The sequence below is a fragment of the Schistocerca americana genome, chromosome 1 (genome assembly GCF_021461395.2).
Source record: "Schistocerca americana isolate TAMUIC-IGC-003095 chromosome 1, iqSchAmer2.1, whole genome shotgun sequence".
Taxonomy (NCBI): Eukaryota; Metazoa; Arthropoda; class Insecta; order Orthoptera; family Acrididae; genus Schistocerca; species Schistocerca americana.
In genome coordinates, this window is record NC_060119.1 from 1,121,645,813 (window position 1) to 1,121,670,682 (window position 24,870).

Below are 24,870 nucleotides of genomic sequence, written 5' to 3' on the forward strand. Positions count from 1 at the left end.
CGCTACCGGCGTATTTCAGCGCCAGCATGGAGTGCTCTACCGGCAAAAATAAGACTAATGAGGTGGTTCAAGAACTTTAAAAATTAAGGCAGTGTCAGAAACCTTTCTTGAAGTGGACGTCCCTCTGTGTCTCAAGCACTGTTGAAATAGTGCAAGTTGCATTTTTACGGAGACCCCAGGAGTTGTTTTGCCGCGCATCACGCAAGCTGCCGGAATCAAGGTCAACTGTCCATGAAGTGTTATACGCAACTAGGTCTTTTTGCATGCGAAGTGCTAATGGTCCAAGCACGACAGCCAGACGACCGTCTTTTGCGGTATGCGTTCGCATGTTCTACGCTGTCATAAATGTTGACAGTGACTACCTGAAAAAGTGCCTGTTTTCAGATGAAGCAAGGTTCCAAATTTTAGCGAGTGGGGTTGTGCAGAGGTTAGCACAATGGACACGCATTCGGGAGGACGACGCGTACGGCCATCCTAATCTAGGTTTTCCGTGATTTCCTCGAATCTCTTAAGGCAAATGCCGCGATGGCGCCTTCGAAAGGGTATAACCGCTTTCATTCTGCATCCTTCGCTATTCCAAGCTTGTGCTCAGTCTCCAATGATGTCATTGTCGACTGGACGTTAAAGATTAATCTCCTCCTCCTAAAGATTGTACATTTCTGGACATGTGAATCGCCGAAACATTAGGATTAGGGGGTCCGAAAACACACACACCACATGAACACATCCCTGGTAGCCCGAAGCTTAATGTTTGGTATGGCCTAATACACAATAAGGTGACAGGCCCATTTTTCTTCGCAGAGAAAATCGTAACGGTAAATGCTTAGACCGCATATACTCGAAGAGTTCCCGCTACCAGAGATCGATGAGCTGCAGCCATCAATTATGTTCCAACATAACGGTGCACTCCCACATTGGAATATGAAAGTGTGGGATGTGGTGAATGGTACATTTCCTGAGAGGTAGACGCGTCGCAATAGTACCATCGAATGATTTCCCGCTGTCCCGCCGTTAGATTTCTTTTTGCTTGGTAACGTCAAGGATCACGTGTACGTATACAAGTCAATGATACTGCTGAACTTCGGGCACGATCAATGAATCAATCAGAACTGCTGGTGCTGCAACGTTGAGCTGTACATGTGTAGAACTCGTATTCGCCTTGATGTTCTACGAGCGACGAGTGGAGCACACACTGAAATTCTGGCATAGCAAAAAAAAAAAAAAAAAAAAAAAAAAAAAAAAAAAAAAAAAAAAAAAAAAAAAAAACATTGAGAGCTGCTGAATGTTTGACAACGTGTCACCTGTAATTAGCTTAGCGCCTGCTGCTTCGTTCGTGTAGACTGTATGGTCTGCACAGATTTTCCAACTTTTTACTTTTCTTTAATCGAATTTTTATATTGTTCACAAATTGCAACGCCTTCTAAACTTTCAACGCTAATAAGGCCACAGAAGCATGGTCTTTTCCGAAGATACTTATGACCAAACAGCGATTCCGCTAGATGGAGTCTAAGGCGTTTGTTAGTCATGGCCTTTTTCGTTTTTGTGGCGATATTTCCACAGCAACTTTCATCCCCTGACATATATTCTTCATATCTAGCCAAGAAGTGAGATACCATTTTTTAAACATTTAACTTTAAGAATATTTTAATACAACGAAATATTTTCTTAAAAATATTCATCCCCTTACGGCTTGAATGTCCAAAAACAGTGAAACACGTATTTTTTTTAAATTTCTGACAAATTTTCGTAGATATAGATTTGAAAATGTTTTCATAATGAAATAATTTCATAAATCTTTTCGTCCCCTGTTTCCTAGGTGGCTGGACTTCCAAAAAGACTGAACCACGTATATTTTCATTTGTAACTTAGAAGTTAAGTGCCAAATTTCATAGATGTAGCTTTAAAAATGTTATAGTACGTCTTTAAGAGTGATTTATTTTCAAAGCAATTTTAACGCACTTCTTTACCCCCTTACTATTTGCTTTCGAAAAATGCTGAAACACGTTTTTTTTCACTTCTTATTGAGAAACCAAATATCAATTTTCGTACTTCTACCTTCAAAATTGCCTTAATAAGGACATATTTTCAAAAAGCCCTTCATCCCGTATTCCATCGCCTTAGGAGTGAAATACCGAACAATGCATTCTTAAAAGATGCCTACAGTATAAGCACCACACCCTCTCCGATTCCCGCAAGACCGCTACGGTCGCAGGTTCGAATCCTGCCTCGGGCATGGATGTTTGTGATGTCCTTAGGTTAGTTAGGTTTAACTAGTTCTAAGTTCTAGGGGACTAATGACCTCAGCAGTTGAGTCCCATAGTGCTCAGAGCCATTTGAACCATTTGAACCCTCTCCGATTGGGTGGTTGGTTGGTTTGGGGAAGGAGACCAGACAGCGTGGTCATCGGTCTCATCAGATTAGGGAAGGATTGGGAAGGAAGTCGGCCGTGCCCTTTCAGAGGAACCATCCCGGCATTTGCCTGGAGTGATTTAGGGAAATCACGGAAAACCTAAATCAGGATGGCCGGACGCGGGATTGAACCGTCGTCCTCCCGAATGCGAGTCCAGTGTCTAACCACTGCGCCACCCCGCTCGGTACCCTCTCCGAATTACAAGTTTCTGTCCTAGGCGATTTGGGCTGGACGACGATGAGTCAGTGAATCGTATTTCACGCTCACAGTGGTAGAATTTCCACAAATAGTGAAACATGTACTTTTTTATTTCCAACGGAGAAGCCACATACCAATTTTCATAGACTTAGCTTTAAAAATACTTTTACAATTAAATATTATCATAAAATATTTCATCTATTTTACTCCCTCAGGGGTCAAATTTCCAAAAACAGTGAAATGCTTATTTTTTTAAAATTTCTAACAGAGACGCCAGATACAAATTTTCATAGTTTTAACTTTGAAAATGTATTTATAATAAAATGTTTCATAATACATTCATTCCCTATTTCACTTCATTAGTGGTTGAATTTCTAAGAGCCGACATATCAAATACTAGCTTTCATAGATGAAGCTTTAAAAATCAATAAGTCTTTAATAATTATTTATTTTTTAAAAAACAACTTTCATACACTATCTCACCCCATAAGAGTTACATTCCCAAACACTCTGAAACACGAATTTCTTTATTTCCGACCGAGAGATCAATTACCAATTTTCTTAGGCCTAGCTTCAAAATTGCCTTAATAGCGTCATATTTTGAAAAAAAATGTTTCATCTCCTATTTCCCTGCCTTACGGATGGAATTTCGAAAAATCCCTTTTTGAGCGACGTATACTGTATAAGATCTAAACTACTGCAAAGTTCAAGTTTCTATCCTTAGTGGTTTGGAATGGGCGATGATGAATCAGTGAGTCAGTCAGTTGGGACAACGTCTTTTATGTTTTTTTTTTAATTTTTTTATTAATATAGCGGCACTTGATTGACGCCTCGTACATCAGTGTGGATTTGCTTCATTAGCTACGACCTGGACGCAATAAATAACTGGTAACGTTGTTACCTGTTGGTGTTAACGGCTCAATAGGGGAGTATGATGAGGTCCTCACCAGCAGGTGTGGTGTGACGTGTACGGCGAGCGGTGCGGTGACCTGCAGCGAGGCGTGCACCCTCTGCTCACCGAAGGCGTTGTTGACTCGACACTCCCACCTTCCCGCGTCCTCCTGCCGCGCCCCCAGGATGTGCAGCGCCTCCTGCGAGGCCCACACGCGCCCGGAAGAAGCCACCGGCGTCCCGGACTCGTGCCACCACCTGCAACATCGAGGCGCCGATGTGATGCCACAACTTACGCTACATCTACACTGTCTAGTCACATTAATGTGACCACCATCTATGTTCGAAGTCAACGTGCAATAATAAGTCACAGACGACCGTTGGCAGCACTGCAGTGGAAGGTATATAAAGCGTGCCGGGGCTCGCGGGGAACGGGTGTGGGGAACAATGCAGTCGTTGTCGTAACAGGGAAACGGAGAGATTTATCTGACGTCCAAAGTGGCATTTTCAAATGTTTATGAAATACTAAGGGGCCAAACTGCTGAGGTCATCGGTCCCTAGACTTACACACTACTTAAACTACCTTATACTAAGAACAACACACACACCCATGCCCGAGGGAGGACTCGAACCTCCAGCGTGAGGGCCTGCGCAATCCGTGACATGGCGCCTCAAACCGCGCGGCCACTCCTCGTGGCCCAAATGGCATGAAAATTGGCTGTCGGTCCCAGGTTGGAAACTGCTAAGTTTGTGAACTACTGGCATGCTATCGTGGAAGGCAAAATGGAGCTATCCAAAACAGGCGCTGAGGCAACTGTGGGGTACCACGAGACATAGATGACAGGAGTGAACGATGGCTGTGGAGATGTGAAAAGGCTAACAGACGTGCATTTGTTGAGTAACTGAATGCCCAAACTAACCAAGTAGCTACCAACGGCGTCTCCTCAACGACTGTTCAGTGAACGTTGCTGTGTATGGGTCTTCGTGGTAGGTGCCTCATTCATGCAACCATGCTGACTGCTGCTCATCGGTGATGAAGGCTGGAAATTGCACACCACTACGGCAACTGGACGTCCACTGGGTGGTGAAATATGGCTTATCCAGAACAATCTCATTTTATGTTCCATCAGACGAATGGCTTTTGTCGTGTGCGGCTTGAAAGTCTGAAAGCACACACCCTGCAACGGCATTCTCTGCATGATCTCACGATTCTGCAAGGCACAATGGCTCAACACAAGTACGCATCTATCCTTGGGGGCCATGTCAAACCTACATGCAGGTTGTTTTTTCCTCGGGACGGTGGCATCTACCAGTAGGACAATGCAACGTGTCGCACAGCGTGCAGCGTGTGGACGTCCTTCGAGAAGCACCAGCATGAATTTACCGCAATCCCTTCCCCGACCACCTAACTCTCCGTATTTAAACCCAATCGAGACTCTGTGGGCCATGGATCCGCAGCCGAGAAATCTAGCAAGCTGGCCACGACAGTGTAGTCGGCATGACTCCAAGTCCCTGTCATTATCTTCTAGAACGTCATTGACTCTCCTACTGCACGTCTCCCAGAGGTCCGCACTAGAAAAGACGGTTGTTCAGGCTTTTGATAGGTGGCCACATTAGACACCGTACAGGGTGTGATTCAAAAGTTTCAAGACTTAACTCAGAACTAGAAATTTATTGAACATTTAAGTACAGCGGACTAAAATTCTTCAAAATATGATCCTTCAACATCAACACAGCGCTGCCAGTGCGTTTTACACTGTTCGTAGCCCTTCTGGAAGGCCTCGGGCGTCAAGCTGTCAAGGGCTCTCGTCGAAATTTGCTGGATGGCGTCGATGGAGTCGAATCGCTTCCCTTTTAGGCCTGCCTTGATTTGAGGGAAGGGTAAAAAGTCACTTGGACCCAAGTCGGGGCTGTAGGGTGGCTGCGGCAGCGTTGTCACGTTGAACTTGACCAAAACTTCGGTGGCTGCACGCGACGTGTGAGCGGGCACTTTGTCGTGGTGGACATCCAATCGCCCTTGATCGCAGTGCAGACACGGCGATCTAGATCCCTCAAGATGGTCACTCTCTCCACATTTTGATCCGTTCGGCCTGATGGCCTCCCAGAGCTGTCGTTGTCTTCAACATTCCGGAAGCCATCTTTGAAACGTTTGTGCCTCATGGAAACCATTGCACAGGACATGGCTTCTTTCTTACAGGCCTCTTGAATCATACCGAGAGTCTCCGTGGCGGTTTTGTTCAGTCGCACGCAAAATTTAATCGTATAACGGTGCCCCAATTGGTGCTCCATTTTCGCCTCTCCCACTTTTCAATCGAGGTCAGTGACACGCACTCACGCTGCAAGCTATGCGCGCTCTCCAGGGTTCCGAAGGCAACTGCCGCAGTGTCAGTTCATTCCCTGAGAGCCTCCACTACTTCCCCCACCCGGCGGAACCGGTCTGCGTGCGCTCACCCACTCAGAAATGAAACAGTCTTGAAACTTCTGAATCACACCCTGTATATTTACATTTACATTCATACTACAAGCCACCTCGAGATGCGCACAACTGTAACTTGTCCATTTCCTGTTCCAGTCGTGAATGGCCCGCGCCAAGAACTGTTCGCCAAGAACTGTTGTCGGTATGCGTGTGAGCTCGAATCTCATTAATTTGACCGACATTGTCTTTTGGCGGGATATACTTAGGAGGAAGTAATAAGCTGATTGACTGTACTAAGACAGCACGCTCACGTACTTTAAACAGAAAACCTTACCGTCATGCACAGTGTCTGTTTACAACATCTGCCACTGCAGATGGGTGAACATCTCCGTTACTCTTCCGCGCGCTACCTGTGACAAAAGGCACAACTCTTCTTTGACTCTTCTCCATTTCTTCTATTTTTTGTGCAGGTCACAGACTAATGAGCAATATTCAAGTATAGGCCGAAGATGGGTGTTGTAAGCTACCTCCTTCTCACTCTTTTCTCTGGTTTCTACTTATTTATTGATATAGTTGTTCGACTTTAAATCGTATCTTACTCATTTTCTCAGATGTTTAATGGATGTGACTGTTTGCTGTGATTGTTGGGCAAGTGTATAATCACACACTGACGGGTCATTCCGCCTACTTATGGGAAATACATCACAACTGCCTACGTTTAAGGTCAGTGTCATTCCTTGCTCGAGTGTCGATACTCTGCCGGTCTTGTTACATTTCGCTACGGTTTTCTTGCCTTAGAAATCGTCTATTTTCAACAGCATCAACCGCGATCAATCTTATTCAACTTGCGAAGCTATCCACTAGGTCAATTATTCTATACTGAATAATAACTGTCATTTAACACACCTCTGCCATGCGCCGAAATTTACTTCTACGCTTGAAGATTTCTGTCCATTAAGATTGACTGGCTATGTTCTATTTTTACGAACTCTTCAATCCATGTCACAAAACTGCTGTGGTATTTCGCATGCACGTATTGAGCCCTACTGTGGCTCGCGTTAGTGCTATTTGTAGGTTTCTGCCTTCTGTTGGAGGCCAGGCCGTATCCTTTAGTTGGCATGGTTGCGGTTGTTTGTCTTCTTCTCGTCTTGACTGGCGCCACTCGTTTCACAAGCGTTGCCTGTCCGCTAGTGGCAGCAGCAGCGGTTATCGATATGTAGTAACTGCTGTCCAATCTTTGGGGTGACGTCGTTGTTTTTCCGTGTCGTGTGAGTCCGTCAGTTCGGTTGGGGACTCAGGAGCGACCAGGTCTGTGCAGTGTGAGAACACGCCAGGACTGCTGGCGGCACGCCAGGACTGCCAGATGGAAGGGCTGTGATCACGAGGGTGCACGTCCTCGACTTAAACCAGATCCTACAGGCTTTAAGATGAGTGCATTTCAATTCAAGTAGAGAAACCTCCACCAGTGTGCGTCTCGCTATTCTCCAGTGACTTGGGTTCGTCTTGCTGCTCGTAGTGTCGCCGAGGCGAAGAGCAGCGGGTGGGGTGCTTTGGGAAAGTGGATCTGATTAGCCTTCCTCGACTTCTTATTACTATTTACTGCGTTCAGCTTATTACAATTTGTTAAGTTCAACCAGCGGTATTTTTCCTGCCTGGTGGCCGCTAACACTCGAGTTACCTGCCCTGTGGGTTAGTGTATGTAACGGCAGTGTACGTTTCCTCGCTTTGCCGCTGCCGTCCGGTAAGGCGTATAGTTTTGACAGCTTTCTTGATTGTAGGTTGGTTGGCGTTTCTTCTACTCTGGTGGTAATGATTCCTTTATCGCTCCGGGCGCTCTAAGCACAGTATTCTGGGGGCGTAGTGCAGTTCGCTGGTTCCGGCTTTGGCGTGTTGTTCCATTCTTGCATTCGGTTTATTGGACGTCAGGTAGCTTCAGCAAGATTGTCATTAGTTATTCGTTAGACTGCCACTAGTCTGAGTTACCATCTTGTGAAGTGAATGCAACTCTTGTCTGCCTATCCCATCGCTCGCGAAAGTGTTTGTTGCCAGACCTTCTCAGAGGTCGATTCCTGGAGCACCGTCTGGATCAGTTGCTTGGTTTTTTAAGTAACCTTTGCTTGTATTTGCTATTTTACGGCAGGTTTCTAAATTTTTTATATAATTGCCATTCCTGGGGTGTAAGGCCTTGAGCAATGGTTGTGGTCATTTGCTTTGAAAAAATAATTCGATATTTGTATTTTAGCAGTAAGCCTTAGAACGTTATTTACTCCCGTTCGTGGCGTCTGATACCTGCTGCGGCGTTTGGGTTTCAATACTGTAAGTTGTAATTGCAGCGAGTTCTTAAACATTCTTAATTTATTGCCATTCTTGGCGTTTAAGGCCTGCAGCCGTGATCACAGTGGCTTGTTTTATTTAAACATTATCTGTATCTGTATTTTATGGTGATTTGCTAAATTGTAACGCACCGAAAACACTATTAGTTATACAGTTGTTTATTCCTTCATTAATAACATATGGTATTTTTTGATTTATTGTTGAGTCTGGGCCCGCATCTCGTGGTCGTGCGGTAGCGTTCTCGCTTCCCACGCCCGGGTTCCCGGGTTCGATTCCCGGCGGGGTCAGGGATTTTCTCTGCCTCGTGATGGCTGGGTGTTGTGTTCTGTCCTTAGGTTAGTTAGGTTTAAGTAGTTCTAAGTTCTAGGGGACTTATGACCACAGCAGTTGAGTCCCATAGTGCTCAGAGCCATTTGAACCATTTGTTGAGTCTGGAATTATTGTTTTAAAAATAAATGTGTGTAACTGTAAAAGGTAACCAACAGTAACTGATTACGGCCCCGTCCACAATCGTAGCCGAATCCTGCCTTCCCTTGACTACCACCAGGTCACACCTATTTTGTATATTACATGACAGTGCGAAACAACAGTGAGGTCAAGTTTGCACTTTAATCTCATAGCGATTCAGTCTATCTCCGCATTTATTTATTTGTAACGTTTACTGTATAAGATTATGTAGCCGAAATAATCACCTCTGCCAGTAGGAGCGTATTGTGATGGATCATCAATTTGTGTTGCATATATTTAATTAATATCTCTGCAACAGACAGATTTTATTTGCAGACAGATTATCATGTTAAACAGCCACCGACCCAGAAATTTCCGCGAACATTGAAAGAGCGGCCCACTGTCAGGAGGTTACGGAATAGCCAACACTCCAGGTTCAAGTTACACCGAGCGCCAGGCGGGCAAGGAAACTTTAGCCGCTAAAAGGGGTGTGGTCAGTGTTACGGGAGTAGGGATAACTTGACAGGTAGAGGGAAAGAAGAGTGGCGAGCAAAGTGGGCTCCAGAGGTAGCCGGCTGCGAGGTAAACGTGACACGAAATTATCGAAAAGATGTACAGGACAAAGCCAACTGTGGCGAAAGGCTCACAGCCAGTACGTCTTCTTGATGAAAGACGTCTGTAAGCAGTCGCTGACCCAGAGTTCGATTTTCTGGCAGTGGGAGAAAGAAGGAAGGAAGGATTATCGTTTAACCTCACCGTTTCCTCGGTCCACCTAAGTTCATTACTTTTTTTTTCCTTCGTAAATAGGAATATTTTTCGGCTTTTAGACCTGGTCTGCGAGTGTGGACCTACCAGTTCTCAATTTTAAAACCAGTGCGCAGCACCTCGCCAGATACGAGTCGTGTGTAAGTTTACAGCAGGTTCGCAGGAGAGCTTCTGTAAAGTTTGGAAGGTAGGAGACGAGATACTGCCAGAAGCAGCTGTGAGGACCGGGCGTGAGTCGTGCTTCGGTAGCTCAGATGGTACAGCACTTGCCCGCGAAAGGCAAAGGTCCCGAGTTCAAGTCTCGGTCGGGCACACAGTTTTAATCTGCCAGGAAGTTTCATATCAGCGCACACTCCGCTGCAGAGTGAAAATCTCATTCTGGAACGTAAAGTTTGATTATTCATTGCTGTGGTTGCCATACCTACAAGGTTGTCTGCAAATTTTATTTCGTTTCTTCCTCTCATTCTCGGTGCTTCACGTGTTTTGTCAGACAGTGTATAAATACATCTACTAGAACATTGTTTGCGGTTTGTGTGTGTGTGGGGGGGGGGGGGGGAGGGGGGGGGTGGTTGAGGGAGGGCAAGTTTTATGACCTCCATGACTCCAATATTCCCCTTGGATCTGCACCTGGCTGTATGATCTGCAATCTTTCACCAAATAATCCGTCTCAATTCGCGAAGAACAGTGGTGTTCATACGTACAACACTAAAAGGAAAAATGACCTTTCCTATCCGTTATTGAAGCTGTCAGCTGCTCAAAAAGGAGAACATTTTTCAGCAACATAAACCTTCGATCATTTGCCCAAGAACACTGTGTCTGGCAGGTAGCAGATCAAGTTTTAAATGTAGCTTAAAATAATTTCTATTGGACAACTCCTTCTACTCCATGGACGTGTTTCTGTTTCAGAAATGGTAAAAAAAAATGTACCTCTAAATGTAGTTGCATGTGTAGAACCAAAAATTTCAGTAATATTAATTTTAGCACTATTCATGGGTGTATATATATCTTGTAATCTGACTTGTTCCGCATCATATCGATAAAACAATCGGGAAAATGATCTGCGGAACATGAAATAACTAAAACTAACTAAACAACGGAGATATAACATCTCAACGTCTTTCGACTTATTTTTACCGTCCACTGCTTACGTATCTCCGTCTTTCTTTCTCACTCCAGCTCGTTCTCACCCTAGCAGAGCCACAATGGCGAAGTAACGGTCGTCTTTGAGAAGCTGGAGAATGTCTTACACAAAGGACGGTGCAACTTGCGCCAATTTTGTAAATGAAGATCTTTGTTTTCGCGAGTCCCTGGAGATGGTGTCAAACCTACTTCCAGCTAGTTGGCCCTCAGTTCCTCAGTTCCGCTTCCGCTGGCGTGGGTGGGTGGACGAGGCGAACGCAGAATTCAACTGCAGGGCGCTTGGCTTGCTGCATTCTTATATGTATGTCTTGTTTCTTTAGTTTGTGTAGTCACTACGGACTATACAATGACTTTCAAATACACGGTTAGAGCAAATATCTCATTTTCTTTATTACGCATATGGGGGGCCAGTGCATAATTGCATGTTCGATTGTGAGCCCTCATCTTTTGAGCACTAATATCAGTTGGCCTATTTTACACTTTAGCTGTTAGCTGCGTTCACGCTTGCTTGTGAAGCCGAAATATATGCAGATTAAATGTGAGAGTTCTCGACTCTCGATAATCTGAGTCCACTGCCTTTTTCCTGATATCCATGGATTCTATTTTCTTTATCATATAGCATTCTATACGTGTAAGCTTTTGACAATTTTGACTGGAATACTCTCTTTCAAACTCTGAAGGTGGCATGGGTAAAATACAGGGAGCGAAAGGCTATTTCCAATTTGTACAGAAACCAGATGGCAGTTATAAGAGTCGAGGGACATGAAAGGGGAGCAGTGATTGGGAATGGAGTGAGACAGGGTTGTAGCCTCTCCCCGATGTTATTCAATCTGTATACTGAGCAAGCAGCAAAGGAAACAAAAGAAAAATTCGGAGTAGGAATTAAAATCCATGGAGAAGAAATAAGAACTTTGAGGTTTGCCGATGACATTGTAACTCTGTCAGAGACAGCAAAGGACCTGGAAGAGCAGTTGAACGGAATGGACAGTATCTTGAAAGGAGGATATAAGACGAACATCAACAAAAGCAAAACGAAAATAATGTAATGTAGTCGAATTAAATCGGGTGCTGCTGCGGGAATTAGATTAGGAAATGAGACACTTAAAGTAGTAAACGAGTATTGCTATTTGTAGAGCAAACTAACTGATGACGGTCGAAGTAGAGAGGGTATAAAATGTAGACTGGCAATGGCAAGGAAAGCGTTTCTGAAGAAGAAAAATTTGTTAACATCGAGTATTGATTTAAGTGTCAGGAAGTCGTTTCTGAAAGTATTTGTATGGAGTGTAGCCAAGTATGGAAGTGAAACATGGACGATAAATAGTTTACACAAGAAGAGAATAGAAGCTTTAGAAATGTGGTGCTACAGAAGAATGCTGAAGATTAGATGGGTAGATCACGTAACTAATGAGGAGGTATTGAATAGAATTGGAGAGAAGAGAGATTTGTGGCACAACTTGACTAGAAGAAGGGACCGGTTGGTGGGGCATATTCTGAGGCATCAAGGGATCACCAATTTATTATTGGAGGGCAGCGTGGAGGGTAAAAATCGCAGACGGAGGCCAAGAGATGAATACACTAAACAGGTTCAGGAGGATGTAGGCTGCAGTGGGTACTGGGAGATGAAGAAGCTTGCACAGGATAGAGTAGCATGGAGAGCTGCATCAAACCAGTCTCTGGACTGAAGACCAGAACAACAACAACGTGTACTTAAGCTCTTAGGTAAGTAACAACAGCTGTCTTTCAATAAGACTAGGGTACCTATATTAAGTTTTGTGGTTCCGTATCTTAGTCAGTAAGAATGAAACCCTTATTGTCCGTTTGTCTATCTGCCTGTCTGTATGCCCGACCGTTCAAAATCCTTTTTCTCACGAATGGGCAGATATATCAAGTTGAAATCTGTGTCACATATTAAGGCGATGTAAAGAAATGAAGCTTCTAAATCAGTGTAATCAAAAGATGCGGCCATATATGCCTCATATTTATATACTCGAAAATTCTGTCATCAAAAACTGTAGCATATTTCCCCTTGATGTAGAACCATGAAATTTGCGAAGAACAAAGGTTTCACAGTAAAAGTAAATGGAAAATAAACTGAAGATTGTTGTTTTGTAATTACGTCACACCAAAAAATTTTCTTTTGTCATTTGTTATCCGACTTCGAACTTGGAATTAAAACATTCTGGAAAGTCTTGCCCGTATCAATTCCGATATTTGGCCAACATCGTCAAAATCGTAGAAATTTCCTGAATGGATGCACTGTCTGAGTACATAATTAAGTTAGTACAGAACTGGAAGTGTGCGACTCCTACTCGCAGCTGGCCTATTTTTTGTTTGAATTTCAAAATTGAGGCGGAGTGCTACAGATCCTGTATATTCGTGAGGCAGTGTAATATCTGTGAACTTGGGTACATAGTTTTTTATATTTACTTTAAATGGTATAATTAAATTTTGCAGGGGCTACTTTATTAAAAACCTAACAGGGGCTTAAACTCTGGTATCGAGCGCCGCGGGTTTCGAATCAGCGCCAGACGGCATGGACCTCGCTTACCACTAGAGGTCTCTGCAGCCGTCGCGCCGTAAGCTCCTGGCCCGCGTATAATGAGAGGGCGCCACTCTGGAGCACGTGCTTCCAGCGGCCAACAGCGACGTACCCTATTATGTACGAGTATTTAAGCGCCTGCCTCTCACTCAGCAAGTATCCGCATCCTCTACACCTCCCACCGTCTTGCACCCCCTCACCCCCTGGTTGCTCCTCTCCTCTCCCATCCCCACCCCCTGCCACATCTTCACCATTGTGTCCCCCCTACCCTCCATCTCTACACCCTACATCTCCTTTCCCAAGGTGGCTTCCGTCAACTCCCCCTCCCGGATGATGCCCTCTCTCCCTCCATTTATCCCTCCTATCAACTCTGATCCTCACCCCCCTCCTTTCCTCTGTCCTTTCCCTGGGCTCCCTCTTCCTCCCCCCTTCCATCCTATGTTTTCTCCCCGCCCACCCCCCGAGTCCTTGCATTCCCCTCCTCTGCCTTCCCACTCCCTGGCACGTCTGCTCAGCACCCCCACCCCTCTTCTGGGTCCTCATTCTCCATTGGCTTCTTTCCCCCCTCCCACCCTTCACTCTTCCTCTCCTTCCCCCTCCCCTTTTTTATTTCTCCATCATCTGTCCAGTTTCCTCCCCACCTGCTCTCGGCTGTGGTATGTCATATTTGTGCCAACTTTTTAGTGCAGTGTTTAAGTGAGTGTTCAGTGTTGTGCGTCTTTCCACAGTGTTGCGAGCAGAAATCATGCTGTCACTGGGTGTGCATTTTATATCTTGCGAACAGAAACCAGACTGTCGCCGTGTTTTTTAACTGTCTGTCTGTTATTTTTCTGCTTCTTGTGTATTTTCTTAGCATCATCAACCCTGTGTTTTATGTTTTAAGTTCCAGAATGTTCTGCCATTTTACCTTTAAGTCATCAATTTTATCGCCAACTGTTATTTTTTTATTCTCTTCCTCTTCTTAAAAACAAATTCTGTAGGCTGAAGAGCGGCGTAGTAAGCTGCTGCCAGCCCGCCCCCTTCGGGGGGAATTGCAATTCAATAAAGAAAAAAAAAAAAAAAAGCCTCAGCAAGGTCCCCTTACCCAATTTGGCTTCCGGCCTTCCTTCTCCGCCGACGACCAGCTCCTTAACCTTACCAATCTTCTTTCCCTCCAACTTAACTCCCGTCGCTCCGCTATCTTCGTTTCCCTTGACCTTCAGAACGCCTATGACCGTGTCTGGCAGCCCAGGCTCCACTTCAAACTCCAGACCTATGCTTTCCACATCAACTTCGTCCTTCTTGTTGCTTCCTTCCTCTCCCATCGTCCCTCCTATGTGACTATCCACAATTCAAACTCCCATACTTTCTGTCCCTCTGCCGGCGTGCCCCAAAGCTCTGTCCTTTCCCCTCTCCTCTATCTCCTGTACACTGCTGATATGTCCAAACCTCCCCCGTCTGTTCATCTCCTCCAGTTTGCTGATGACACCGACTTCCTAGCCATTTATCCTACCCTTCAACGGTCCCAACACACCCTCCAAACCCACTTTGACCAAATCACCGGTTGGTGCAACCAGTGGTTCCTCCTTATCAACCCCTCCAAGACCCAGGCGCTCATCATAGGCCGCACCACCCGCTCCTTCTGTCTCCATGATTTCTACCCCACCATTTATGGCCATCCAATCCACCTCACTCCAACCCTCAAATACCTTGGCCTCACCCTCGACCGCCACCTCACCTGGACTCCCCATCTCCTTACCATCCAACACAAAGCTCATAACAGACTCTGCCTCCTGAAACTCCTGTCCGGCCAGACATGGGGTATGCATCCTTCCGGTATCCTTCACACGTACAAATCCTTGATCCGCCCCACCCTCTGATACGCCAGCGTGGCTTGGATTTCCGCCCTTCATAGGTTCTACAAATCTCTCCAAATACTCGAATGCCATGCACTCTGCCTTGCCTTCTGCATCCTCCTTCCGTCCCCCAAGCGCATCCTCTATGACCTCTTCCCCTTCCCCACCTTCTCCTTTTCCTTGAACATATCTGTACACTATATATTGTCCGCCACATTGATCCCCCTCACCCCCTGGTGTCTCCCTTCCTCTCCACCCCCAGCCCATTGCCGCAACTTTACCGTTGTGTCCCATCCTCTCTCTCCATCTCCACACCCTCCACCTCGTTTCCCAATGCAACTTCCACCATCTACCCCTCCCGGATGATGAGCTTCACCCTGACATCTACCCTTCCTACCAACTCTATCCCCATCTTCCTACTGCCTCCTCCTCAGGGCTCCCTCTCCTCCCCCTCCCTTCTCCTGAACGGCTCTCCCCTCCTTTGCTTCCTCCCTCTCCTGTGCTCCCCTTCAGTGTCTCTGCACTCCCTCCTGCCTTGTCTTCCCTCTTCATCTACTGCCCCACCAGTCTCCTGCCTCTTGGTGTACCCGCTGACGCCCCTCCTCTTTTCGTCCTGCCTCCTCCCCTGCTGCACCTTGCTCTCCTCTCCTTTTCCATCCTCTCCGGCCTCTCCCTTGGCAGGTCCCACCTAGCAGTTTTTTAATTGTCCCCCCCCCCCCCCACCATGAACGTCTCCATGTCAGTGTATTTTTACCTCCATTATCTCCCCTTACTCTGTTTTTTTATCGCCTTGTATGTAACATTCTATTCTTGTATTAGTTGTCCTGTCACTCAGCTGAAGTTGATAACGCCATCAAAGAATCACCCTGTATAACACTTGGGTGAAAAAGAATAGTTTTCTGTTTAACACTTACTAGATTTATATGCATATTTGAAATCTTCATTAACTGACTAAGAAACACAAAGTTTAATATGTACCGAGAGTTGCTTTAGTATCTTATTCGCAATAAAATAATTAGATCAACGAGGTCAAGTCTTCTCACATCTGCAAAATTACAGAAGAAGGCACAAGACCATTTTGATATTTAAATTGAAGATCGTAATTCGTAGTTTCTCGGTTAAGATTTCATTTGTAAGATTTTATAGGCATATTCTAAATAACACTGAGATCATTTGCATGCATTACACTTATCCGGGATGATATAGGTAAATGGGGACAAACTGCGGGAAATGGTCCTTGAGAGGATAAAGGGAAAAAAGTGCGTATGGACACAGGGCTGAGAATGGGTTCCAAGGGAGGTTCTCGCACCTCAAGGTGTAGATGAAAGATCTTTGACTGTGTAGCTCCCAATCAAGAGAACACATCTTGAAAATGGGAATATTTGTCTGTACTAGTGTTTTTGCTTCACTTTCAAGAGGTAATGTAGTAGTCACATTACCCTTTATATCACCAAAGGCCCGTTTTCCAGCAGAGGAGTCACTCGTAAAAAGTGCGGATGATGCCTCGCTTGTGATGACTTGCGGGAAGATGACTGGCTTTACGAGGCGGTCGTCAATAATCTGAATCAGTGGTGAAAGTTCGCTGCCACCATACCACGGCGATTCTCAGTAGCCCGCATTTGGGTGGTGTGAAGGTTGACGGTACCGCCTTTCACAGAGGTAGCCTCATGTGTGAATAGGATAGCTGACAGAAGTCCAAGTGGCCTGTGCGACGAAACAGCGACAAAACCGTCGTGTCAGAGGTTAAGTCCGCCAGCGCGCGTTGTAAGTGATACAGCCAGTGGTCGTTATTCGTGGTGAATGTTCCACACGGCTGTCTGGTTTACTCCACCCTGGCAGGCGACTTGCGTGGTGCCGATGCTAAAGTTACAGACAACGAACTTCTATCCCCACCATCAAGTGGGTGTACCTTCCTTGGAAGGCATTTCCAGCCACATGCCCTTATGACCTACCTTGCTCCGTATCCTCCCAGGCATAGTTTCTTGCAGTTTGTCCTTGTAAACCATAATCACACTGTGTAATTAAAAAGGTGATAAAATGTGGTTAGGAGGAGATTCTTAGATGTTGGTAACACATTGTTGAGTGCAAGAAAGACAAACAACATAAAATTAATAAAAATTAAAATTTAATGTTTTTATTAAGGAACTCACACAAAAAATAATTACATTGTCCAGTTTTAAAACCGGCCGGGGTGGCCGAGCGGTTCTAGGCGCTACAGTCTGGAACCGCGCGACCGCTACGGACGCAGGTTCGGATCCTGCTTCGGGCATGGATGTGTGTGATGTCCTTAGGTTAGTTAGGTTTAAGTAGTTCTAAGTTCTAGGGGACTGATGACCTCAGATGTTAAGTCCCATAGTGCTCAGAGCCATTTGAACCAGTTTTAAATATTACCACAATAAACAAAAGTTCTCAAAATATGATTACTTTTAACGTTTTGTTATACGTTAAGTGTTGTACTTGACGTAGGTCGCAAGCTGTTGAAGGGGGCCGACTTTGAAATGTTACTTACCAGAAGGCATCTTTACTGTAAGAAGTGACTTGGAACATGCGCCCTCTTTTTATGTATTCACATTGTGACAGTGTGGCTGGCGGCATGTGGTGCACACACAGTGATGTGAAGTAACAGCTGTGACAGAGCTGAGTTAAAATAGTGTGATGTCCATTACATAAAAACCTTTTTGCACCTGCAAGGTAAAATAAACACCAGTTTCTACGATGTGGAAGAATACGCGGTAATCGTCCTCCTAAACGAAGAATGGAAAACGAAACTGAGGAGATGTCAGATGATCAGTTTGTCTTTAGCAAAGTAAAAGCCACCAGACAGCAGTTCTGACGTTGCAGTTAATAAGGGAGGCAAGATGTAAGAAAAATCAGTACACCTTCGTAGGACAAATCGACATAGAAAAAGCACTCGGCAATGCAAAATAGTGCAAGATGCTCGAAATTCCGAGAACAATAGGGGGTAAGCTATAGGTAAAGACGAATAATATACAATGCGTGTAAGAACGAAGAGGGAACAATAAGACGAAGAACAAAGTGCTCGGATTAGGAAATATGTAAGACAGGGACTTAGTCTTTTGCCCCCACTGTTCACTCTATACATCGAAGAAGCAATGACGGAAATAAAAGAAAGATCCCAGAGGGGGCTACATTTCAGGGTGAAAAGATATCAATGGTAAGATTCGCTGATCAAATTGCTATCCTCAGTGAAAGTGAAGAAGAATTTCAGGATTTTTGGAACGGAATGAACAGTCTAATGAGTACAAGATATGAATTGAGAGTAAATAGAAGGAAGACGAAAGTAATGAGAACTAGAGATATGAAAACAAACAGTGAGAAACTTAACATAATTTGGGATCACGAAATCGAGCAATTTAAGGAACCCTGCTAAGCAGACTAGCACTGGCAAGCAGGGCGTTCCTTGCCAAGAGAAGTCAACTAATCAACATAGGACTTAGTTTGAGGGAGAAGCTACATTTGGAGCACAGCATCGCAGAGTAGTGAAACATGGGCTGTGGGAAAAATGGAAAAGAAGAGAATTGTACATTTGAGATGTGGTGATTTAGAAGAATGTAGAAAATTAGGTGGGCTGATAAGGTAAGCAATGAGGAGGTACTCCGCATGTTTGACGAGGAAAGAAATACATGGAAAAGACTGACAAGAAGGAGGGACAATATGATAGGATGTTAAGATATCGAGGAATAACTTCCATGGTACTAAGGGGACATGCAGAGGGTAAAAACTGAAAAATTGTAGATGAAGACAGAGATCTGAACACATCCAGGAATAATTTAGGACGTAGGGTGCCAGTGCTACAGTGAGATGAACAGGCTGTAAAAACACACACACACACACACACACACACACACACACACACACACACGGGGATAAATCATGGAGCTGACATTGTGAAAACAAGAAAGTGCTCCGGAAAGTTACTAAACTTTTAATATGTTTGAATTCTGAGATCTTAATTTGTAGCTCCGGCTCACTAGTTGCTTACTAGTGTAAAATTCGTTGTCTACCATTGTCCTTGCACTAGATCTGTGCGCTGTGAAAGATTGTAGGATATGATGAGGCAGCTTACAGCTTGACATTCGTGCAGAGTGAGGAAAACCCAAAAACCAAGGTCACTGCGGGGATGTTGTAAGTGCTGCTATGTACTGTGCTGCTAGCGTAAATCATCACTGAAGCGAGCTACAAAAGATCTCGAACTGCACCAAAACAGCGTTCATATCAATGGAATTTTGTTTTCATCATGCAGTTACCTGATGCAGAATAATGTAAATGAATTTTCAATGACATCTGCAGTACTGTTTTGTTTACATGGCTGTTTCAAACGACTGTGTATGTTTCATTCAAATAAATAGACTAATTTATCACGTAGCCGTAAAATTATTTAATTAGAATTCAGTTTTAGCCAACAGTAGGTTATTAAAAAGTTTGTATCCGTTCACAAGGAGTCTTCTGTTTTGTCTTCATCAATTAAGAACATGGCACCTGAACACAAACGTGTCTTAAGTCTGCCGAACACAATTCGTGCGATGTTCAGCGTTTCGTGTGGGACGCCGATGCTTTGTGCTGCGTTGTGCCGGTTCCGCTCGTGGAGAACGTTGCGGCCCGTTGCCCGGACTTTCACATGTGGCGTGTAGTTTCAGCTGACCTCCTCCTCCTCCTCCTCCTCCTCCTCCTCCTCCTCCTCCTCCCCCCCCCCCACTCTTTTCCACGGCCACCCTTTCTGTCCCGAGTTAGTTGTCTTGGAAAAGAGTAAGAGAAAATCGAGTGGCGTTTTTCCGGTCCTCCGGTCTTCATGTTCCTTGGGAGCAGGTGTTTAGTCAACCACCTCACCTGAGGAAACTTCAAGACGGAAAACCACACAAGAAAGGAGCTTTAACTCAAGCCTTCAGTTCTAATAATCGATAGAAGCCCTGACTTGTGATCTCTGCAATCTAATCAGAAGAGTAGAGGGAAAAATTTCGCAACTGACTTGCGCAAAAATAGCTAAATTCAAAGGGTAACCTCGCGACCACTCAATAACCTGTCATTTCCTAGTAATGAGGTTAAATCATGGGTACGCTGTAACTGCTTGACGTGAAACACTTATACGACATTAAAATCACTTCAACGAAACGCCGTCTATTAAAGTCACAAATGGTAGCTGGACAAAACGACTTATATTCTTCAACACGTACAGTGTGGCCCACGAAATATGTCACCACTTAGTTTTTGAGTAAACACTTTACTGTCTAGACAAACTCAAAGGAACATATACTACCATGTAAAATACTCTGTGGAGAATTGTTCATTATGTCCACCATTTTGATTCCTAACTTCACATGAATGCCGGAGTAGCTTGAAGAATAAGGCGTCTGAGCTCCATTAAATCAAATGGACGTTTGGGGAAGCTTGTTTCCTTTAGGTACCCCCAAAGAAACACGTCACATGAGTTGACCTATGGATGTTTGGAGTACAAAATTGTCCGTCACTGAAGTGACTTAGAAATTAAGTGAATGACCCGCTTGTCGAAACGCTCGTGTAAGAAATCCAACACAATGTATGCAGTATGTGGCCTTGATCCATCTTGCACGAGCCAGCTGTGAAACGAAGTTGTTGCTTGCGCATGCTCAAATAACGCTCAGAAAAAAGGTCTAGTTATCCTGTGATTGGGAACTACGACCGACACTGTAACCCTCGCAGGATGAGGTTGTCGTATATGAAGCACTTGCGGATTTTCAGTAGCCCAAAAGCGTACATAACCACACGTCCAAATGAAAATGCACCTCGTCTGAAAACCACACGTTGATGAGAGTTGGTTCCTCATCCTCCGCCACAAAGTCAAAGAGTTGTCTCGGCCGCTTGTATTCTGCAGTGAGGTTCTGAGCAGAGGTCAGCCTTCACGGATACATCCGGAGGTCCGTTGAACGGAGAGTCTGGATATGCCCAAATGCACTGCTCCCTTTTCGCGCGATTTGCCGGGGCCTGTCTTCAGAACATCTCGTTCTTTTTCCCGTTGGTTATCTGATTTGTTCTATGCGGTCCCACACGACTTCCTCTCCTGCGCCAACCTCTTCATCTCAGAGTAACACTTGCAGCCTACATCCTCAGTTATTTGCTAGATGCATTCCAATCTCTGTCTTCCTTTACAATTTTTATCCTCTACAGCACCCTCAAGTACCATGGAGGCTATTCCGTGATGTCTTAACAAATGTCTTACCATAGGTTAGCAATGTTATCAGTGAATCTTATCACTGATATCCTTTTCCTTTGAATTTTAATCCCACTCTTCAACCTTTCCTTGTTTCCTCATAGCTTCTTTGGCGTGGAGACTGAACAGCGAGGAAGGAAGACATCTCTGTCTTACACACTTTCGTTCTTGTGAAACACAACTAGCTCTTTATACTCACGAAGTAATAAGTGACATGGACAGAGGATGTCAAATTGATTCCATATTTTTAGATTTCCAGAAGGCTTTCGACACCGTTCCTCACAAGCGTCTTGTAACCAAACTGCGTACCTACGGAGTATCGAATCAGTTGTGCGACTCCATTCGCGATTTCCTGTCAGAAAGGTCACAGTTCGTAGTAATGGACGGAAAGTCATCGAGTAAAACAGAAGTAATATCCGGCATTCCCAAAGGAAGTGTTATAGGCCCTCTATTGTTCCTGATCTATATTAATGACGTAGAAGACAATCTGAGTAACCATCTTAGATTGTTTTCAGATGATGCTGTCATTTAACGTCTTGTAGTCATCAGATAATCAAAAAGACTTGCAAAATGATTTAGATAAGATATCTGTATGTGCAAAAAGTGGCAATTGACCCTGAATAAAGAAAAGTGTGAATTTAGTCACATGAGAACTAAATCAGCTAAATTTCGATTACGCGATAAGTCACACAAATCTGAAGGCTGTAAATTCCAATAAATACTTAGGGATCACAATTACAAATAACCTAAATTTGAACGATCACATAGATAATATTGTGGGTAGAGCAAACCAAAGACTGCGGTTCATTGGCACTTAGAAGGTGCAACAAGTCTACTAAAGAGACTGCTTACACTACGCTTGTCCGCCCTATTTTGGAGTATTGGTGTGCGGTATGGGATCCGCATCAGGTGGGATTGACGGATGAAAAAAATGGTTCAAATGGCTCTGAGCAGTATGGGACTTAACATCTACGGTCATCAGTCCCCTAGAACTTAGAACTACTTAAACCTAACTAACCTAAGGACAACACACAACACCCAGTCATCACATGGCAGAGAAAATCCCTGACCCCGCCGGTAATCGAACCCGGGCGCGGGAACGCTACCGCACGACCACGAACTGCGGGCACTGACGGATGACATCGAAAAAGTACAAAGGGCTGATCGTTTTGTATTATCGCGAAATAGAGGAGATAGTGTCACAGACATGACACGTGAATTGGAGCGGCAATCATTAAAACAAAGGCGTTTTTCGTTGCGACGGGATCTTCTCATGAAATTTCAATCACACGTTTTCTCTTCCGATTGCGAAGACATTCTGTTGGCACTCACCTACAAAGGGAGAAATGATCATGAAGATAAAATAAATCAGGACTCGCACAGAAAAATTTAAGTGCTCGTTTTTCCCGCAGCTTGAAGGTGGTTCATTGAACCCTCTACCAGGCACTTTATTGTGGATAGCAGAGTAATTACGTAAATGTAGATGTAGATGCTTTTAATCCGTGCACTGCGTTCTTAGTCTTCCTCTCTTATTGTTGCCTCTTGGCACTTGTGATTATTGTATATTAGCCTTCTTCCCAATTACTGATAATACAGCCTGTGAATCATTCTCTTGCGAGAGGCCCACAATATGTTAAACAGATGTCGATACCGCCTCTGAGTCGCAACAGCACTTCTCGTTTCGTGAAAAATTAAAACAGCTGCCGATCGCCGCTGCGTTGTAAGTCGTTCGTAGTCGGCCATGTTGTCAACACTAGTCTGCCAGCAACAGTACCGTAAATTACGCATTTTGTAACTCATTTGTTTCTCCAGGCTCTAATGTACTGCTGTTGAGACGGTCATTAGGATATCTAGTGCGACTCATAAATTATGTACGAAATAAAAAGTGACATGTTCCACACGCCACCCTGTATTTAGTGCTGGTCTTATTCCTAACTAAAGCCTGGTTTACAGGACGACAATGCATTGCGGCACTCGTTGCGTGGAATGAGTTGCACGCAAGTGGTTTCATATTTGACTGTAGACACGGCGAAACCAGTATACACTTTAGTTTCGTCGTTTTGTGGGTTCCTGAGTCGAGTCCCAAATGAAAGTTTTGGCAGCTGCACGTCGCACGAGTTGTGATGGAGTTAAAGCTTGTTGCGTGGATTTGCTGCTTAAGAAAAAAGTAAGAAACGGGTTTCGATTCGTGACTGGATGAAGAAACGACGTCAGCTCCGTTGCTCAGTATCACTGCTGAAATAATTTGTATCGGAAGATCCAAGAAGTTCTTTTAATTATCTTAGAATGTCACGAGAACTGTTCACGTTTGTTCTAAATAGAGATAATTATGCAATAAGGAATAAAGGTACTGTAATGCATGAAGCGCTGTCGCCAGAACTGAAATTACATATCATATTGCGTGCATTACAATCAAGAACACTCGGCATGCTATAAGATACGGTTCTAGTTGGTGATGACACTATTTCATTAACACCAATAATTATTAACATCAACGGTAATAATTATTAACATTAGCAACAATAATCATTCGAAGCAGGCCACATTAAGAAGATAGATCTGTACAGTGGCAATATTTCAAAATTCTAACATATGTGAATGGGGAGCACTGCAGCGACGTTTTAAATAGATGGATATTGAATAAAGAATGCAGCTTCTTGAATTTGTATAGCCTTCTCTCCTGTCAACAGTATTCCTTAACAAAGAGCTGGCCAACTCGGACGATGGGATTTTAGTCTTGTAGGCGAGGGCATTGCCACAGCTAGAATTACACTTGCTTGTAATTTTCTTAATTCAGTTGTATATGTGCTGCTAACTCAGTAAATTTTGCCTTGCAGCTAAGATATTACGTAAGTTCTGCAGGCTTTCGTGGCCGTTGTCACTGAAGTTAAAATCTTCTGGGTTGTTAGGCCGCGTCATGTTTCTTCTAAAATGTTCGACGTTTCGAACACTCAGTGTTCTAGCAGTAGTGGACACCAAAAAATCCTGAGGAAGATCCCAACAGAGGGGTCGAAACGTCGTACATTTTAGAAGAAACATGACGCGGCCTAATAACCCAGAAGATTTTAACTTTAGCTAAGATATTGTCAAACCATCTATGTTATGATAGCACATGACGGTCTCAGCGGCAGCAATATGTTGCATATTTTGGTAATCAGCATCACTGAATTCCCACAAACACCTATCATAGCGCCGGCCGGAGTGGCCAAGCGGTTCTAGGCGCTACCGTCTGGAACCGCGCGACCGCTACGGTCGCAGGTTCGAATCCTACATCGGGTATGGATGTGTGTGATGTCCTTAGGTTAGTTAGGTTTAAGTAGTTCTAAGTTCTGGCGGACTTATGACCTCAGCAGTTGAGTCCCATAGTGCTCAGAGCCATTTGAACCATTTTGAACCTATCATAGCATAGATATCCTGTGGTCATCAGTCCCCTAGAACTTAGAACTAATTAAACCTAACTAACCTAAGGACATCACACACATCCATGCCCGAGGCAGGATTCGAACCTGCGACCGTAGCAGTAGCGCGGCTGCGGACTGGAGCGCCTAGAACCGCACGACCACCGCGGCCGGCTCTTGTCTACAGTCTACGAACACACATAACCTCAAAACTCATGCAAATAGTGTCGCCAAAGTTGGAACACGCTGCAAGTGTTTAGTTTCGCCAACGAGTTTCGCAAACAAGCGGCGC

At 44.5% G+C, this 24,870-nt stretch overlaps 1 protein-coding gene across 1 annotated transcript in view; it reads right to left on the bottom strand.

The window, feature by feature from the left end:
* Positions 1-3,766, bottom strand: part of LOC124596941 (Down syndrome cell adhesion molecule-like protein Dscam2) — a 348,091-nt gene extending 344,325 nt beyond the window's left edge. Inside the window, exons 1-2 of the mRNA XM_047135906.1 lie at positions 3,758-3,766; positions 3,556-3,699 (exon numbers count right to left, since the gene is read on the bottom strand). Of these exons, the coding sequence (XP_046991862.1) occupies positions 3,556-3,699; positions 3,758-3,766 (153 nt within the window). The remainder of the gene's footprint in view (positions 1-3,555; positions 3,700-3,757) is intronic.
* Positions 3,767-24,870: the final 21,104 nt, after the last annotated feature.